The sequence below is a fragment of the Mirounga angustirostris genome, unplaced genomic scaffold (genome assembly GCF_029215605.1).
Source record: "Mirounga angustirostris isolate CCGP_5_RB_7025 unplaced genomic scaffold, mMirAng1.0.hap1 SCAF_12, whole genome shotgun sequence".
Taxonomy (NCBI): Eukaryota; Metazoa; Chordata; class Mammalia; order Carnivora; family Phocidae; genus Mirounga; species Mirounga angustirostris.
Genome location: NW_026991720.1, coordinates 18688766 through 18707525, shown reverse-complemented (window position 1 = coordinate 18707525; position 18760 = coordinate 18688766). Strand labels below are relative to the sequence as shown.

At 41.1% G+C, this 18760-nt stretch overlaps 1 protein-coding gene across 1 annotated transcript in view; it reads left to right on the top strand.

Moving 5' to 3' along the window:
* The window catches only part of LRGUK (leucine rich repeats and guanylate kinase domain containing), a 108357-nt gene extending 90590 nt beyond the window's left edge, over positions 1-17767 (top strand). Inside the window, exons 18-20 of the mRNA XM_045864244.3 lie at positions 1502-1624; positions 8011-8162; positions 12841-17767. Coding sequence (XP_045720200.1) covers positions 1502-1624; positions 8011-8162; positions 12841-12971 — 406 coding nt within the window. The 3' untranslated portion in view covers positions 12972-17767. The remainder of the gene's footprint in view (positions 1-1501; positions 1625-8010; positions 8163-12840) is intronic.
* The last annotated feature ends 993 nt before the right edge of the window (positions 17768-18760 follow it).

The following is an 18760-nucleotide window of genomic DNA, read 5'->3' as shown; positions in this document are numbered from 1 at the left end:
TGTGCAAAGTCATTTGTTTAAAGCCTCCTTTCCATATTAAACTGTAAATTCCATGAGGGTGGGAATCATTGTATCTTTATTAACCTATGAGTTCTCTATTCTTAATATGAAAGTTTTTACTTAGTTCTTCTGTATAGTAAAGGCTTCATGAAGTTAGTGGCTATAATAATTACTGTACTATTAATTATTACATATCAAGAGGCACATTTAGGCTTTAATATTTACTCAAAATGAATAACTACTAGGTCACAGTATAGCTATAGAATGTTTGCATTTTATTTTCTCATTAATGTTATAGGCTTTGATATTCTGAATTCTCTTTCCTGTGTCACATTTTAGAAAATTTGAGTAATACAGTGAAGTCCCTGTTTTCAGAAAGCTAGTAAGAACATGACAAGACCTTAATTATAGCATTTTAAAAAGCTTTTTAGAATGCAGTGATTCAAGGAAGCAGAATAAAGAAGCCATTTAAATTTTTTTTTCAATTTCAGCTCTTTTTATTGTCTGTAATTTTAAGCTATCTGTTGAAAATCTTCATCCAATATAAATGAAACCAAGTTTTGTCACTTTGTTACATATCCAAAAAGTGTGATGAATTTTCTCCATATTGATAAGCTATCTTTGGATAGTCTGATTCAAAAGATAGGCTGTGTGGCATACACAGAGTTCTGCTGAAGGGCCAGGAAGGTGATGGCCAGGAGATAGGCAGTGTCTTCCAGAGCAGCAAAGCTGGGGTCTGTGTGACCTCCGACCAGCAGCAGGGCCATGCTTATTAAAACACTGGGGACAGAGAACTGAAGCAGTTTTAAATATGAGCTCCAAATGGGTCATACCAGGACAGATAGATGCTTCGAATTTGCATGCATTTATATGCAATTGGGCTACTTTGCACACAGCAACTCTGTTTAGCAAGTCTGAGGTGAATAGCGACAGGATTTTTTCACTAAAAATGGTTAATGATTCTTCCAAGTCACTCTGGGGAAACAGGCTAGTAAAGATGAAAAAAGAATAGTTTACACTGGAGTTCAGTTGAGAGTATAATATTAGAATTTTTAGAAATATTTTATTCTGGTATCATTTCAAAGCACTGGATTAGAAACAAAATTCAAAAATATCTATTTCAATTTTTATAGCAGTTGATACATTGCTGGACTCACATAACAAATGGACTAGAGTTTATAATAGAATACACAGAATACATACTAATCAGTAGGAAGATAATTTGCCTATATTAGTGACTTAATGGATAAGGAAGATTCAAAACAATACAAATTCACCTAATCTACAAATTAGAATGTAATAATGCTAGTGTTTTAAGACAAGTTCTGGGGTAAATGTTGAGTGGATATATTACATTATTCCAAATAGATTTTATTGGCATTTACATTATGTGGGTATATCAGTCAGTATTTAGGTATTTAGGTATTATGTGTGTGTATGCTTGGTATCATTACAAAATTCTTTGTTTTTTTTTGTTTGTTTGTTTGTTTTCTGATTTCAGGGGTCCGGTGCCAGCACCTATTATCAATGGTCTACATTATTTTACAGCTTTAGAATTACAGAAAAGTTTTGAGCTTTGTGAAGATTATTTTAAAGCTCCCATTGGACTGTATTCTGAGAAAAGGTGAGTTGAGTTTTGTCGAATAAAATCAGTTATTTTCTGCTGATTAGCTAAGATCACAGCACTCCTCCCTAAGCTTCAGAGAAATCTTAAAACTGGGGAGCAGGGCCCCACCTTCCACCATGGACTTTGAAGGGAGTAGATCCTGGCCCTCCAGGGAAGACACAGGCATATATCCTGGGTTCATCCAATTGAAAGCTTCTCTCTGGGATTTTGAATCTTGAGGGAGTGACACAAAGATGCAAGGGCAGTTAGAGATCCATCAAGACACCGGTAATGGAAGATCAAGAATCCGTTGTGGAGGGCAAGCAGTGATGATCTCTTCCCGTATTGAGACCTGGCTGTCTGTGTTCTTGGCACCTAGCTTACTTTGGTTCCTGCCCAGTTTATAGGTCTCATTCTTCAGTTTTTCATTAGTCTATAAACTACACGAAAGCTTTTCAGTAACTCCTTTTCAGGTATTAAAATGAGCCAGAGTTGGTGTTTGTAATTTGCAATTAACATCTCTGATTAGTATAGCTTTGTGTTTCTAAATGTTTACCAGCTGGTGTCTAATATACAAAAGGGCATTTCAGGGTTCCAGTGCTTAATATATCAAAGTGTAGTTCAAAAGCTGAGTAGGTGTTAAGCTGAAAACCGCATATAGACCACAGCTGACACTCCACCACTGATTTTAGTGCTTGGCCTTTGCAGGCTCTGTACTACATTCTGTTCCTGCTTCTGCTGTGTTTACTTCTGAATCCATGGCAACATAATAGACAAGAAATGGGACTGGAATGAAGTGCACTAGAATATTATTAACGGGAGATTTCTCGAGAAATATCAGTTATTTTTATTTTCTTCTTTATCCTTTTTTTGTAACTTGTAAATTGTCTTTACAGGATATATATTTTATTTTTATATACTAAAAAAAACTAAGAATCCATGATGGTTTGATGAAATATTTAATAAATGGAAAAAATTGGCCCTTTATTTTTTTTTTTTTTAAAGATTTTATTTATTTGCGAGAGAGAGAATGAGAGACAGAGAGCATGAGAGGGAGGAGGGTCAGAGGGAGAAGCAGACTCCCTGCCGAGCAGGGAGCCTGATGCGGGACTCGATCCCGGGACTCCAGGATCATGACCTGAGCCGAAGGCAGTCGCTCAACCAACTGAGCCACCCAGGTGCCCAAAATTGGCCCTTTAGATACAATTAAGTTTCTCACATCACTCTACATGTTAAAACAAATGTTAAAGTTATAAGGCGTTAAATACAATCAATGCCTATGATATAATAATAAGTATGGAGATTGAGATACATATGTATATCCAGTGTAATTAGGTTTAAAAATATTCATGTGTATGTATAGGAAAAAAAATACTGAAAATACACCAAAATAGAATCAATTATTATCTTGTAGTGATGAGATTATGACCAATTTTTATTTCTTTGTTCTTCTCCCATATTTTCAGTGGTGAATATTTAATAATTTTTGAAGTATTAACGTCACTTTAAAAAGTTATCTTAAAGGTCTGCCACAGCAAAAGGATATTTTTTGATGGCATGTGTCATAAGAATGACAGTTTAAAAAATGAGTGCTGTTTTCCTTTATTTCTGAGTTTTATTGCTGTAGCACTTGGATTTCCTCCCATAAACTTGATGATGAAAAATAACCTTGCCTTCTAAGGGGTTCCTTCAAGCCTACCATTTCACTAGCTACTAGAGGCCCTAGTATTCTAGTTAGTATTCTAATTAGTATTAATATTCAATATTAATTGAAGGGAGAAGGATAGATACATTCAGACCATAACAGAGAATTAATATGCTTAACAGGCCACACTGGGCTTATACATCATCTGTCCCCATGGTGAAAAGGGGGGGGTCAGACCTACCCTCAAATCTGACCATTCGCTGGTGGTAACATATGTGTGTCTTTTAACTCTACCACTTTTTTACATCTGTCTTTCAAAGCATTTTCATTTAATACTTTCTCTGATAGAAAGGAAAAAGTAATTGTTGAAAGACAGACCTTGTTCTGTGACTCCCCCCACCTTTTTTTTGGTGTGTGCTTTAAATGAAGACCTACTGTCTTTTTCAAAAATAAGAGACCAGAACATGTGTTATGGGTTGAGTTGTGCCCCTCCCATCCCCGCCCCACCCCCTGCCAAATTCACCTGCTGGAGTCCGTCCCTTCAGAATGTGACCTTATTTGGAAATAAGGTTGTTGCAGATGTAATTAGTTAAGATAAGGTCATACTGGAGTAAGGTAGTAAGGTAGACCCCTAAACCAATATGATTGGTGTCCACATAAAAAGGGGAAATTTGGACACAGACACACGCACCGGAAGAGGGCTTGGGGTGATGTAGAAACCAAGGAGCGCCAGACTGCCAGCAAACCACCAGAAGCTAGAGGAGAGGCCTAGAATAGCTTCTCTGTCACAGCCTTCCGAAGGAACCAAACCTGCTGACACCTTGATCTTGGACTTACAGACTCTAGGACCATGAGACATTAAATTTCAGCCACTCAGTTCACAGTACTTTGCTACACCAAATCTAACAAACTAATATGTATTAAAAATCCAGTGACATTTTTCTTGCTATTTTCTTTCTGTGCTCCCTTCAACATACTATCTTGGTATTACTTTAGAGATTTAGCCATACAATCTATGGATTGTTGTGTTTTTTAATTAAAAGAAGGAAGAAAACTTTATGCTTCTATAGTTTGGAATAGAAGGTCTAGCCCATAAAACATAAATGCATCTAACGTTGTATTTAGTAGAACAAGATTCAGTCTAGTATACTCTGGAGAGAAGCTCCCAAGCAGGATTACTAATGTCACTTGTCCACTGCAAGAAGAAAGAGCTGTTCAGTCACTGAGAAATCCAGAAGTTGGCAGTATTGGTCTCAGTTCTTTAGGAAGTGCTTCTTAGACAAACTCAATTACCTTATGAGTATTTAAGGTTTTGTGGAGTCAACCTTGTGGGAGCAAGAGGTTGGAAAACAAAGTCTCCTAGGATCATGGTATTCTACCTGAAGGGGGACTAGTATTCTGTGAAGGGATTCCAAAAATTGTTGTCTGACAAAAAGAGACAAACCCAAGAATTCAGTCCAACCTGGTATGAGGGATTCCCTCCTTCCAATGAGCAATTCAATTTAGAAAAATTGAGATAGATAGAATAACTGTTGATAACAAGTACTCAAAGCTTCTTCTCTTTTTTTTTTTTAAGATTATTTATTTATTTATTTATTTGAGAGAGAGAGAGAGAGAGAATGCACAATCAGGGCACAGGGGAGAGGCAGAGGGAGAAGCAGATGCAGACTCCCCACTGAGCAGGGAGCCCGATGCAGGGCTTGGTCCCAGGATGCTGGGATCATGACCTGAGCCGAAGGCAGACGCTTAACCAACCGAGGCACCCAGGTGTCCTTACAAGTACTCAAAACGTCTAAGCAGAACCCTAGCTGCAGGGAGATTGCTCAATCCTGGACTGTCTCTGCCTGGGAATGTTGGTGCCATCGAGCCCTAGTTGTAGTTGATAGGTTGAGCAGAAGGCAGGTATCCATGCCCAGTGTGGGAGCTTTCCAGGAGAGCTGATTTTGGATTCCAGCCATGGGCTACCACCCACGAACTGCAGCTTCTGCTTGCCATTCAGACATAACCCAGACAGCATGAGTGTCCTCACATTGGACGTGTCCCCTTACATCACCCACTACATTTCCTCCTGGGTCAAGGACAAGCCCAGATAGCTAATTGGACTGTGTTTCCTAGTAATAGGGCCTTGAACTCCTGGGGACAGCTCATTAAAACTTGCTTCTACCCTTTTCATCTCTGCTACAGTCATAATATCATCCTGGTAGACAGAGACACCCTCATTAAATGACAAGCTTTATCCTGAATAGACCCGATTTGCATCAGCCTTTGCTACTGCAAAGATATGAACTTAAATGTGGAGTGTGAACAAGTGGAGGTCAACCTGAATTTGACATTTGATCCCAGAAATGTGCTTCTGTGCTGAAATAGTAGTCATCGTGTTGGAACTACAGGGAAGAAAGTGTAATCACTTTCAACCACCAGGCTCTGCAGTAAACAATTACCTCTTAATTTTCAACATTTTAAATTAATCTTTGGCTAAATCATGAAAAGACAACACTCTGACGACAAAACTTAACTGTAATTAACACTGGCAGTGAAAAGTAGAGCTCTAATGACAAAGTTGAGGAGGTAGAGGTGGAAAGTCAACATGCATCATCTGTTGTTGATGGAACAAGAAACGCAGGATTGAAATACGATACATGAAGGTGTAGATCTGACAGATGGAGGAACTGAAAACAGTGATAGGGCTCTTTGGGGGAGGAAAAACAGGGGGAGTGTTATTAAGTGAGCTGAATCCTTTCTGATGATAGCAGACATCCATATCTACCAAAGATCGACTTAAAACTGGTAAGTCAATAAAAGCCAGTAACGTATTATTTACAAATAAGATTATTGTCAGAATATCTAAAAACAGACGTGGTTAAAAATGGTTGACTCTTGGGGTGCCTGGGTGGCTCAGTCATTAAGCGTCTGCCTTCAGCTCAGGTCATGATCCCGGGGTCTTGGGATCAAGCCCCGCATCGGGCTCCCTGCTTGGCGGGGAGCCTGCTTCTCCTTCTCCCACTCCCCCTGCTTGTGTTCCCTCTCTCACTGTGCCTCTCTCTCTGTCAAATAAATAAATAAAATCTTAAAAAAAAAAAAAAATGGGGCACCTGGGTGGCTCAGTTGGTTAAGCGACTGCCTTCGGCTCAGGTCATGATCCTGGAGTCCCGGGATCGAGTCCCACATCGGGCTCCCTGCTCGGCGGGGAGTCTGCTTCTCCCTCTGACCCTCCCCCCTCATGTGCTCTCTCTCTCTCATTCTCTCTGTTTCGAATAAATAAATAAAAATCTTAAAAAAAAAAAATGACTCTCAGGAGAGTACAAATGGTGTTGGGAGAGGTAGGGCTTGGATTGCTGCTTTTTATTATAAGCTCTTCTGCATAATAGAATTTAGTTTTAATTATATGTATAGACAGTTAACCCTTGAACAACACAGACTGGAACTGCATGGGTCCATTTATAGACGGGTTATTTGCAGTACAGTGTCCTGCTGTACCATAAATGTATTTTCTCTTCCTTATGATTTTCTTAATAGCCTTTACTCTACGTTCCTTTATTGTAAGAGTAAGAATACAGTATCTAATACATACAACATACAAGATATGTGTTAATTAACTTATGTTGATTGAATTAACTTATATATACCGATATTTGTTATCGGTAAGGCTTCCAGTCAACAATAAGCTGTGAGTAGTTAAGGTTTTGTGGAGTCAAAAGTCATATGTGGATTTTTGACTGCAGGGAGGGTCAGCACCCCTAACCCTCCCTCACATGGTTTAAGGGTCAACCCCAGTAAGTTGCTTAAAATATTAATGCAATGTTTTTGGAGAAATAAGAAAAATCACAGAGGGAAAAGTGAGTACATTTTGACTATATAAACATCTTCAGTTTATCTAGGTCCAAAGCAAATGTAAAAGGAAAAACAGCAGGCTACTTAAAATGTAACAAAAGAGTCAACATTCAATATATAAAGAGTTCACACAAATTGACAGAGCAAACAGGAAGATAGATCCTCCAAAGGTAAATGAGGGAAAGACAGTGTACAAATGACAGGAGAAAAGCTAAGTAATAAATGAATAAACTTAAAGATTAAGAAATAATGTTTAATCTTGCTGTGAACAAAGCAACAAAGCCCAATTACTTCACAGTGCTCTGCAGGATGAGCCTCTCCCCTCTGGTCCGTGAAGCTGCCCACCGCCCCCCCCACCCCCCGCCAGGAGCTCCGAAGCCAAGAAGCAGGTGAATCCCAAAGGAGAGTAACCTGGTGGCAGGAAGTGCACTGGGCCAAACACAGGGATATTGGGCACGCTAATCACACCCGAACCTTATCCTAAAAGGGGAATAAAATCACAGTCCCCAAGACTCTCATTAGGTTTGCCCAGTGTGTTGTCCTAATACGTTTTCATATCCTCTGTCCTTGAAATAGCAGGAGATGCCATATGTAAATTGCACTCGATTCTAAAGTCCTGGGCATTAGTATCTGTGCCTTACTCATCTTGTGTCCGCTCCAGCATCCATCACGATGCTTTGCCCTTAGTAGGCGTTCAGCTATGTTTTGTCGGTTGGAGGAGAGGTTTATGCTAATATGTACAGCTTTTACTATGCCCGATGCTGTGTAACTCCTGCCGCAGGTACCGCTGAATGCTTGAGCTCAACAGAGACGGGCACAGGCCACTGACACGGCTCCGGAAAGGTGACCCGGTGCGGTCACAGGTGTAGATCGTGTGGCGCTCGGGAGCTTGTCATCTCAACGGGATCATGCACTTTTTGTTTTTCAGCGGCAAGGGTTCCCACCTTACCAAGAACTATTCTACCGTATTTCATTCTCATCCATGGTCAAAAGAAATGGCTTTTCAGCCTCCAGAGGGCAGCGTCTATTCCCGCCCGGGATCAGGAGTAAGTGATAGTGAGGCCGATCAGGCCCTAAAAGGTATGTGTCATTTTACATACGGTTCTCATATAAATATTAATATCATAATTATATCTATTTCCCACTGTTTCCTGATTTTTTTTTTTTTTTAATTAAATGAGTGTTTTAAGTCAGACTCTCTCCTCTGAGGTAGGGTGGGTTTTTTGTCTCCCATTGTTTAGAGATGAGAAACGAAGTTCAGAAAGGTCAGGAATGTGCCCAAGGTCACTTACTTAGGCCATTTAGAATGGGCTTAGAATAGGCTGCTATTCTGCCCACTGAGCCACTCTGCCAGCAGGGGTCTTCCCAGGTTGCGGGCACGTGCTCTCCGCAGGAGGTCTTTGAGGACTTGGGCTCCATTCAGTGAGGGTGAAGAGAAGCCTGGAAGGTTTCCGATTGCTGGCCCATCTTCTGCCCTGGGAGTCTGGCCGAATCCCGTTGGTTTTAGATTTAAAGGATCTGGCCCAGCCTAGCCACGTCACCCCCTTCATGCCCCTTGCTCCTCAACACACAGGTGAGTGCGTACCTCCAGGCCCCGACAAGAGGGGCATTGCATTTTTGTCTCTGGGCATACTAGGGGTGTTCACAAATGACAGCGAGTAAAGACCTTGCACAGTGTTGTGGAGACTGAAGGGCTAGAGGTGAAAGGAGAGAGAACGGATGAAAGTAACCCAGTGTTGGGATAGAAGGTGGGGCTCTGTGAGCAATGGAAAGAACAATGAGTAACTTGGAGGATTCTGTAGGACCTGCAGGCTAACAGGGAGCCTCCATTTATAGCCTGGGTGGGTGGTGAAGTTCTGCCTGAGCCCAGAGGGGAGGTGAGGACCCCCTCCTTAGGGTGACCAGGGGAGCCAGAAAGAGAATAAAGACTTGTTAGTTTGCCAGGGACAAGAGGACACAGTGGTTGGCATGTCCAGAGGCAGGTTCCTAAACAGGCAGCTTCTCACCAGCTCAAGGGTGGAGGACTCTCTCTTCAGCTGTACTTACGTTCAGGACAGCCGGCCAAGATAAGGTGTTTTCAAGCATTTTACTTGTGAGGGTGGACACAGACGGTAAGGATTAGAGTCCCAAGACCAAAGTTCCAGGAGTCATCCCAGATTCTGAAGTAGACACTTTCTGGTCATCTCACCAGTTGTGGGGAGTGTTCTAGGAACCCCTTAAAGACTGTGACCTGCCACTTAGGAGCCTGAGGACAAAACTCCAGGAGCTCTGGACCAAATGTGTCGCCAAGGCCCACCGTGGTTCTGGTGTCCCATAGGACAGTGTTTCCAGACCTTTCGCATCTTATTTTCTGTCCTCTTGTACCCTTCCTTCAATGGGATACTTAGAGTCAAAAACTGCATTTCAAACAGTCTGACCAGAGTGGAAGTGGGCTGTTACCTGTGAAAAGAACATTGTATTCAAAATCAGAAGACCAGGTTCTAGCTCCATTTCTACTTTTGTCTGACTGCACAGTGTTGGGCAAATCAGATCATGTCTGAGCCTTGAGAATGATATCTGTCCTACAGTAATATAGCAACGTCCTATACCACCATATATTACATTATAATATACATGTATATTATATAATTATTATATAATATAATGTAATATAATATTATTATATATTATATAATATAATGTAATTATTATATATATAATATATATATTATTATATAATATAATGTAATATATGGTATTATCTAGAACCAACAAGATGGGGTGTGGTGTAAGAAAGAAGTCAGGTGCTAGATACCTACTCGGTATTATAAATTTGTATACACATAAGCAGAAGATGGTGGTAGTTTTCTGCAGGGATGGTTTCTAGAGATTTATTTTGTTCCTTTGAATGAGCCATGTTTTCCTGTTTCTTTATGTGCCATGTGATGTTTTGACATCACATTTGAAAAAGCAGCCACCTCTCCAAGTGTGCAGGCCGCCCCGGGTCTTGTCCTGAGCCCAGGGTCAGTCTAGTGTGAAGGCTTAAGGTCTCTCCAGTCCTTTTCTGGGCGTGTACTTTTCCTGGACCTATGCGTATGCTTTTTTCCAATTCCCCAGCATACACAGCCACTTTTTAAAGTCTTCACTTCCCTAACAGTCTTACCCTAGCTTCTTCTTGGGACCTTATGAAGATGTTCTTTTGTCCTCTTCAATTAGTAATGTCTTGCCCCAGGCGTTCGTAGTTCTGGGTCTTCACTAGCCTTACCCGCTTCTTCCTGCAGCTTCAGCTGTGTGGGATCCCAGCCGTGTCACTCGTGGCCCTCTGAAACCTGAGTTAGGGGACACAGAGACCCATCAGGCAGCCCCCAGGCAGGTTAGCACAGTGCTCTACTCTCTCTGGTTGGCAAAAAACCCTGAAATTTCCTCCTGTTTTTAAAATGTGGCTTTTTCTTGATTGGGCATTCGCTTGGTTGCTAGGGCTCTTTCACTGAGCTCCTACAAGGTTGTTTCAGTTAGTCTCACTGTTCAGTGTTTGTACAGGGGAGCAAGGGCCTGGAGCTTCCCAGTCTGCCGTCTTGCCGGTGTCTCTCAGGGGTGGTTTGCTTAGCAATAGGTCATACGATTGGCTCCGGGTCAGTTAAGCTCACCTGTCTTTTGCACACGAACTGCCAAACCAGGTTTCCGTCATCTAACACATAGGCACTTGATTTTCTTCTTATGTGAGGGCAGCTTTTATTTTCTTCTTTTTATTATTTTGGTTTCAGCCCCACATTCTAGTTTAATTCGATCATTTGGGTGTTGGTTCATCCTCCATATTTACAGTTGTTTTTTTTTTTTAAGATTTTATTTATTTATTTGAGAGAGAGAGAATGAGAGAGAGCACATGAGAGGGGGGAGGGTCAGAGGGAGAAGCAGACTCCCTGCCGAGCAGGGAGCCCAATGCGGGACTCGATCCAGGGACTCCAGGATCATGACCTGAGCCGAAGGCAGTCGCTTAACCAACTGAGCCACCCAGGCGCCCCCATATTTACAGTTTTATAAGTTTCTGTAAAACCAGCAAGCATGCTACCTATGCCTTTGTTCTAGTCTCTGCCAACAATAGGATCCAGGACTTGGCTGAGAGTAGTGTCCTGTGACAAGTCTTCAGGGACTCAGTTCCAGGGAGAGCCTACTTGCCATGTGATTTCTACTCATATCTCTCTAGTGTCCTTATGTGAGAAACTTTGATACGTGCCTTGCAGAAATCAAGACAAGACTATTTCAGTGGTGCGTTCTAACTCAGAGGTCAGCATTTTCTGTAAAGGGCTAGAGCCTTCTGCAGTGACTCAACCCTCCCATTGTGGTGTGAGAGCAGCCATAGACAATATGTAAATTAGCTGTCATAGCCTGGGTTCCAATAACTTCATTTACTGAAACACTGCAGACCGGACTTGGCCTATGGGCTATACATTTGTTGACTCCTGCCCAAATAAAAGGGAAATTAAGTTAATTTGAAATAATTAATTTGACATAATTTGCAAACTCTTTCCAACACTTATCACCCGCTATGGTGTTTTATAAATGCACAAACCACTTCTTTCACAAACTTGAATTTGCTAAGGTTTGAGGTCAAGTGCACTAGTTTGTAAATCTTTGTTCCCATGTTTCCTTTGTTCTGCATGTTCCAAGCAGTGTCCTTTGTCTCCTGTACTTTTCTTGCTGTCAGAGAGCTCTCCAAGACCAAACTCTGAAAGCACTTCTGTAGTTTACTCCAGCACCCTGGGATTCAACTTACCTGGGTGTGGAAACTTGAACTGATTTAGAAAGGAGGCCTACTCTTCCACTGTCTTTTTTCTTCTTCAGGGCCTTCCTTCTTTTAAGATGTTTTTGTTACCCTTTCCAGTTTGAAAAACATCTCCATGGTAGAGGGGAAAAACAGAAGCACCAGCAGCAGCAAACAAGGAGGAGCTCTTCATTTTCTTCTCTCTCTCTTATTTTTTTTTTTTGTCCCATAGTATCATCTCATGGAATGTGCCCTTTTTGCTCTGATTATACCTTTGAAAGGCCCATTTCCCTTCATGATTCAGATTGCTTCTGTTTGCCTGATAGATGGAGTCTTCCTAATCTTATGGTATGGGTCACTCCATTTTTTCTCATTCTCTGTAGAATCCTCTGCCTCACTTCCTCAATCCCTGCTACACTCCTTCTCCCCAGGGAGAATTTGGCTTCCTCTGTGGCCACTCTGTGCTCTACCTTCAGTCTCTATCTTTCAAACTCTTCTTGCTGCCCATAGTCCCCAGTGGAACTTTATGGTACATCCTTGGTGTCTTCATCCTTGGTGAACAAACCAACCTTAGAGCACAGTGGATGAGGCTTTTCTAGGAGGGACTTTAGGATATATATGGGTGCATGTCTGTGTGTGTGTGCGCACACACATGCGTGCACTAAGCCAGGTTAGGTATGATTGTAAAAGAATATGGTCCCAGGCATCATTGCAGAAGGTATGAGCGGGATAGAAAAGTAACATGGGATTACTTGGGGTTCCAGCCTTCTGATCATTGGGCAAGTCTACACAGCCTAAGGCTCATCCAACCCTGCACATGATGTGTTTTGAAACTCATCCCCTATTTTTCTTGTTTGGATGTCTTTTGTTCCCTTTAGTTTGTTATGAATTAATTCTAAACAATATTCTGGTGCTTACAACATTGCAATGTTTATTTTCTCTGTAAACAAATAAATCTCTTGTGTACCAGGAGGTTAACTCTATGTACTGTCTTTTTTTTTTCTTAATGTCTTACAGAGCTATGTAAACAGCCAATTCCATGTGACAAAGGGTCTGTCCAACACAGAAGACACACGGTCTCAGTCATCAGCCACCCAGGTTTCAACACCAAACTCATCCTCCCTCCAATCCCTCAGGGCCGCAAGTAGACCAGTAGCTGACATTTGGTCTTAACACGCAAAACTTGTTCTGATCAATGTCCAATCCCTTTGTCTTACCTGGCCATGGATCCTGTTTCCCACTCAACCAACTACCTACAAAAGAAATGTTCTACATGCCTTTAATTCTCTCTATCAATTTTTTTTGTGATTCCAAATAGTGTCTTTTTAAAATGTAAATTATTCTTAGCTTTTAGAAATGTAATTTCAGTTTTTCTCATAGCTCTTAATGATTTTTCCAACTGCTTCCTGCTCTGAAATATCAGACGGCAAACTCTCCCAAGATCTCTGCATTGCTGTGTGGATAGTGATTTTGGGATATATCCAACTGGGATTCTGCTTTTGAAATTTCAGTGTGTCCATTTATAACATTAGTGTATACCCTGGGGTATTGAAATATTTTGTTCTTCTGATTATGAAAGGATTGTAGAGTTCCGTTTAACTCGTGACCAACAGGATCTCGACTGCATCTCTCAAAAGGAATTAATTAATGTATTTTTTCATGGTTCTTGAGTTCCTCTAGCAATATGAAGGAATAAGAATTATCAGATATTTCTTTTAGTTCACCCTTTCCTGACTCTGATTAAGTACTGTTTGTCATTAGAAATATTTTTAAACAACTTTCTTCATCTTTATAGTTTCACTACAGAAAAAAAAATTGGGTAGTTATTATAGATAAGGCTGGTATTCAGCTAATATGTGCCAGTAAGACTATCCTGGTTCTTAAAATATTGAAACACATCTCTTTGGATTGGTAGGTGGTCTCTTCTCTGAATCCTCTGTGCATGATGATTCATGGGAGCAAGAACCTTCACATAGTACTGTACTAATAGTTAAATATTTAAAATATTATAACCCTCTAATGACTTCCCTTTTAAAAATATTAAAACCCCCTTAAATAACCCTTTTTCCCATGATCAAATTTGGATGTAACATGATTTGCTATTGGCTTCTGTCTGCCACTTAGCCCTATTCTCAACAGAAGCTGCTTAAATTTCTTTTCTTCGGGTTGGTGGGAGGGGATGGAAGGGGGAAACCTGAAGAAAAGGACAAGGCTGAGCAGGAAAAGGGAGTTAGTCCTCTCTAGAGCAGTGAGGAGGCAGAGAGTGGGATACTTTAATATTCACCAGCATCATCTAATCTTTTAAGAAGTTATTTTGAAATATTTTAGAAACACCAAAAGATATAAAAATAAGAGTTCCAATTTCAGACAACATGGAGGAGATGCACTTTCCCCTATTTCTTCCACTAAGTACAATCAAATCCTACAAATTGTATCTAAAATAAACATAAGAAGATTGAGAGGTAGAAGGAAGAAGGCAAGCCAGCTGGGGACCTTGGGACCTGAGTAGCAACACAGAGGTGAGTTCCCTGGGGTTTTTTTTGGCTCAGCTATCCTGAACTGGGTGCTAGAGAAGCTATAACCTCAAAACATTAATGGTAAAGACCACACATCTCCAGCCAAAAGCTTGCACTGTCTAGCTAAAGGACTAGGAAAGGGGCAGCCTGGCAAGACAGAAAACGTTTAGACAATAACTGCCTTGCTTTGGTCAGACACTGTAGACGAAACTGTGGCTCCATCCTTTCTCTCTACCCTGTCAGCCAAGGCTTTTCTGGCTATAATGAGGTTCCCTCCTTCTCCCTGCTGGGATAGTGTCTGAGAAGTTCTTGTGGAGAGCCAGGACCTGCAACACTCCCCAATATTAAGAGGAACCCCCTCCCACAGTGTCATTGAAGGCTACGTAGGGACCTGGACTTCCATTCCCAACCTGATAGTAATGAGACACTTCTTTCCCTTCCCATCAGGGTGGTGTCAGAGAAGGTCTTGTGGAGGTCCAGGACTTTCACCACTGACCTATCTTCTTGCAGTGTCTGTGGAGGCCAGGTGGGGAACAGAAAATTTAAATAAGATCCATATTCTTATAACATACTACCCCAAATGTCCAAGATATAGTTAAAAAAAAATTCATCAAGAATCAGGAAACTTTAACTTGAATGAGAAAAGATAATCAACATCTGAGCCAGGATGATGTCAGTGAAGGCCTAGTGGGGACCCTAAACTTCTACCCCACCCAGTAGCAGTAAGGCATCATTCCCCCTTTTCCTACCCTAAGTGTCAAGAGAGGCCAAATGGAGAGTTTAGCTTTCCACCTCCGCCTGGGAGGAATGAGTCAGTGCCCCCTCCCCCACTAGCATGGTGTCAAAGAAAGTACGCTAAGATTTAAATAAGACTGACTTTCACAATATACTATCCCAAATGTCCAAGTTACAGTTTTTTAAAAAAAGAAAAACAAAACTCATCAAGAATCAGGAAGACTTCAACTTTAATGAGAAAAGATAATCAACATATACCAGTGCCAAGGTGAAACAGATGCTGGAGTGATCTGATGGATTTTAAAGTGGCTATCATAAAACTGATTCAAGAAGCAATTATAAACACAATTGAAAAAAATGAAAAAGGCAGACAATCTCAGCAAAAAAAAAGAAAAGAAAATCTTAGCAAATAAATAGAAGATATAAAGAAGAACCAAATGGAAATTTTATACCTGAACAATACAGTAACTCGCTGGATGGACTCAGTAGTAAAATGAATAGGACAGAGCGGGGGAAAGTCAGTGAACTTGAAGACCAAGCAACTGAAATTGCCCAATCTGAACAACAGAAAGAAAATAGACTGAAAGACAAAATGAGCTCCAGGGACATGTAGGACTATATGGAAAGATCTGATGTTTATGTCATTAGCGATCCAGGAGAGCAAAAAAGAGTATGTGGCTGAAAAAGTATTCAAACAAATAATGACCAAAAATTCCCCAAATTTGGCAAAAGCCAAAAATCTACAAATTCAAGATGATGGAACCCAGACAGGAGAAACACAAATAAATTTGTAACAAGACACACCATAATCGAACTTTTGAAAACTAAGGACAAAGAAAAATATCCTAAAGCAATGAGAGAGAAAACATCTTCATTATACAGAAATAACAAATCAAATGATAACGGATTTTTTTATCAGAAATCATGGTACCACCAGAAACCATGGAAGTAGATCAACATTTTCTAGTGCTAAAAGAAAAAAAAAAAAATGTTAATCTAGAATTCTGTGTTCAGTGAAAATGTCCTTCAGGAATGAAGGGGAAATCAAGACATTCTCAGGTAGAAGGAAAACAAAGAGACTATGTTACCAGCAGATGTATACCCTAAAGGAATGGCTAAAGAATGTTCTTGAAACAGAATGCAAATGTTAAAGAAGGACATTTGGAACAACAGGAAGGAAAGAGAAAAATAAAGTAAAAATATGGATTAATATAATAGAAGTTTCTTTTCATCTTGAGTTTTTTAAATAAGGTTTGATGATTGAGGAAAAATTATAGCATCTAATGTGATTCTCAACATGTGTAGAAGTTACACATAATTTAAGGCAATTATAAACAGGAATGAAAGGACTTAAAGGGAGGTAAGCTTTCTACATTTCTCTTGAACTGTTAAACTGTAGACTGTGTGATAAATCACATGAATAATGTAATACCTAGAACACCACTAACAAAGCTACTTTGTGAGATACATCCAAGAAATACTATAGATAGATAAAAATGGAGTTTTAAAAACATTTCAGTGACACTGAGAAGGCAGAAAAAAGAAATGGAGAACTGAAAAACAAAACAAAAAAACAAAAGCAGCCTTAAGCCCTTATATAGTAGCAATTAACATTAGAGTAAACAGTCTAAATACACCAATTAAAGGCAGAGGTTGGCAGAGTAGATTTTAAAACGTGACCCAATTATATGCTATCTACAAGAAACTCACTTGAAATTTAACAAGGTAAGCTGGTCAAAAGTAAAAGGATAGAAATGTGTTTGCATATATCATGCAAACATTAATCAAAAGGAAGCAGGAACGGTGATTAGTATCAGATAAAGTAGGCTTCAGTGCAAAAATTTTTACCAGAGACAGAGAGGTATATTACATAACAATGAGAGAAATTTTAACAAATTTAAAGAATTGAAATCATACAGCGTATGTTCTCTGACCACAATGAATCAAACTAGAATAACGGGAAGATGACAGAAAAATCTCCAAACATCTGGAAACAAACGACATACTCCTATATAACCCGTGAGTCTATGAGAAACTCTTAAGGAAATTTAAAAATACATCAAGCTAAATGAACGTGAAATACACCATATCAAAATTTGTGGGATGCAGCCAGGTCAGTGCTGAAAGGGAAATGTATAACACTAAATGCATACATTAGAAAAGTGGAGGATTTTTAAATCAAGAAGCTCTTAAGAATCTAGAAAAAGAGCAAAATAAACCCGCTGGCAGAGCAAGATGGCGGAGGAGTAGGAGACCTGGATTTCGTCTCCTCTCAGGAATTCAGCTGGATAGGGATCAAACCATTCTGAACACCTACAAACCCAACAGGAGATTGAAGAAAAGAAGAGCGACAACTCTCTCATCAGAAAAGCGACCACTTTCTGGAAGGTAGGACGTGCGGAGAAGTGAATCCGAGGCGATATTCGGGAGGATAGACGGCGGGGGAGGGGCCTCCGTCGGCCGCTTCTGGCAAGTGATAGAACCACGGAGCACAAAATCGGAACTTTTAAAAGTCCGCTCCGCCGAGGGACGTCACTCTGGTGGCTCAGCGGGGGGTGGAACCCTCCGGGACAGTGTGGTCTCAGGACCCTCGGGGTCACAAAGACCGGGGGTGCCTGAGGGCGGCAGAGCTCCCAGGCAATGGAGCAGGGAAGCCGGCTGCAGAGGCGGAGCCCAGGCGCGGGCTCTCAGCTCGGGGTCGCCATAAACCGTGATCCGCGGCACAGTCGGGCCACTGCTCCTCCAGCAGGGACCCAACAAGCGGCCGATCCGGGGAGACTCACCTTCCTCCCCCGGGAGGAGCCGCGCGGGAGTGCACCGCAGGGATCTGCTGGGTTTGGAGACTCCACCCGGGCTCGGGTGCCAGAGATAGAGGCGCGCGGTCGGAGGCCGGGTGGGCACGGGGTGCGGCCGGAGACGGGGAGACAGGAGTGACTGACGGCTTTTCTCTGGGGGCGCACTGAGGAGCGGGGCCCCGAGTTCTCGGCTCCTCCGGGGCGGAGATTGGGAGGCCGCCATTTTCACTCTCCGCCTCCAAAGCTGAACGGAAAGCTCGCAGGGAACAAAAGCCCCGGAGAGCAAACCCGAGCAGATGACTTAGCCGGGAGGGGGCGAGGGCGGGGCAATTCCGCCTCCGGCAGAGACATTTGGAAACCACGGCAACAGGCCCCTCCCCAGAAGATCAGCGAGAACAGCCGGCCAAGACCAAGTTTACCGATCAACGAGAACGGCAGAACTCCAGCGCTAGGGGAACACTGCACATAGAATTCATGGCTTTTTTACCATGATTCTTTAGTCTTTTAAAGTTATTTTTTTTAACTGTCTTTTTGTCTTTTTATTTCTTTTTGAATTTTTCTTTTTCCCTTTTTCAACCAACATCTTATCAATCCCTTTTTTTAAAAAACATTTTTATTTTTCATTTTTAGAGTCATATTCTATCCCTTCATAGTAGTTACCTGTCTTTTTGGCATATATATATAAGTTGTTCTCTCTTTAAAATTTTGAGATAGTTTCTTCTAACAGATTAAAATATACCCTAAATCTCTAGTATATGGTTTTTTCTACTCCCCTGCCTGATCACATTCTCTCTTTTTTTTTCTTTTTTCTTTTTTTAAATCCTCTTCTTTCTTTTTTCAAACAACTTCTTATCAATTCCTTTTATAAAATTTTTTATAATTTCCATCTTT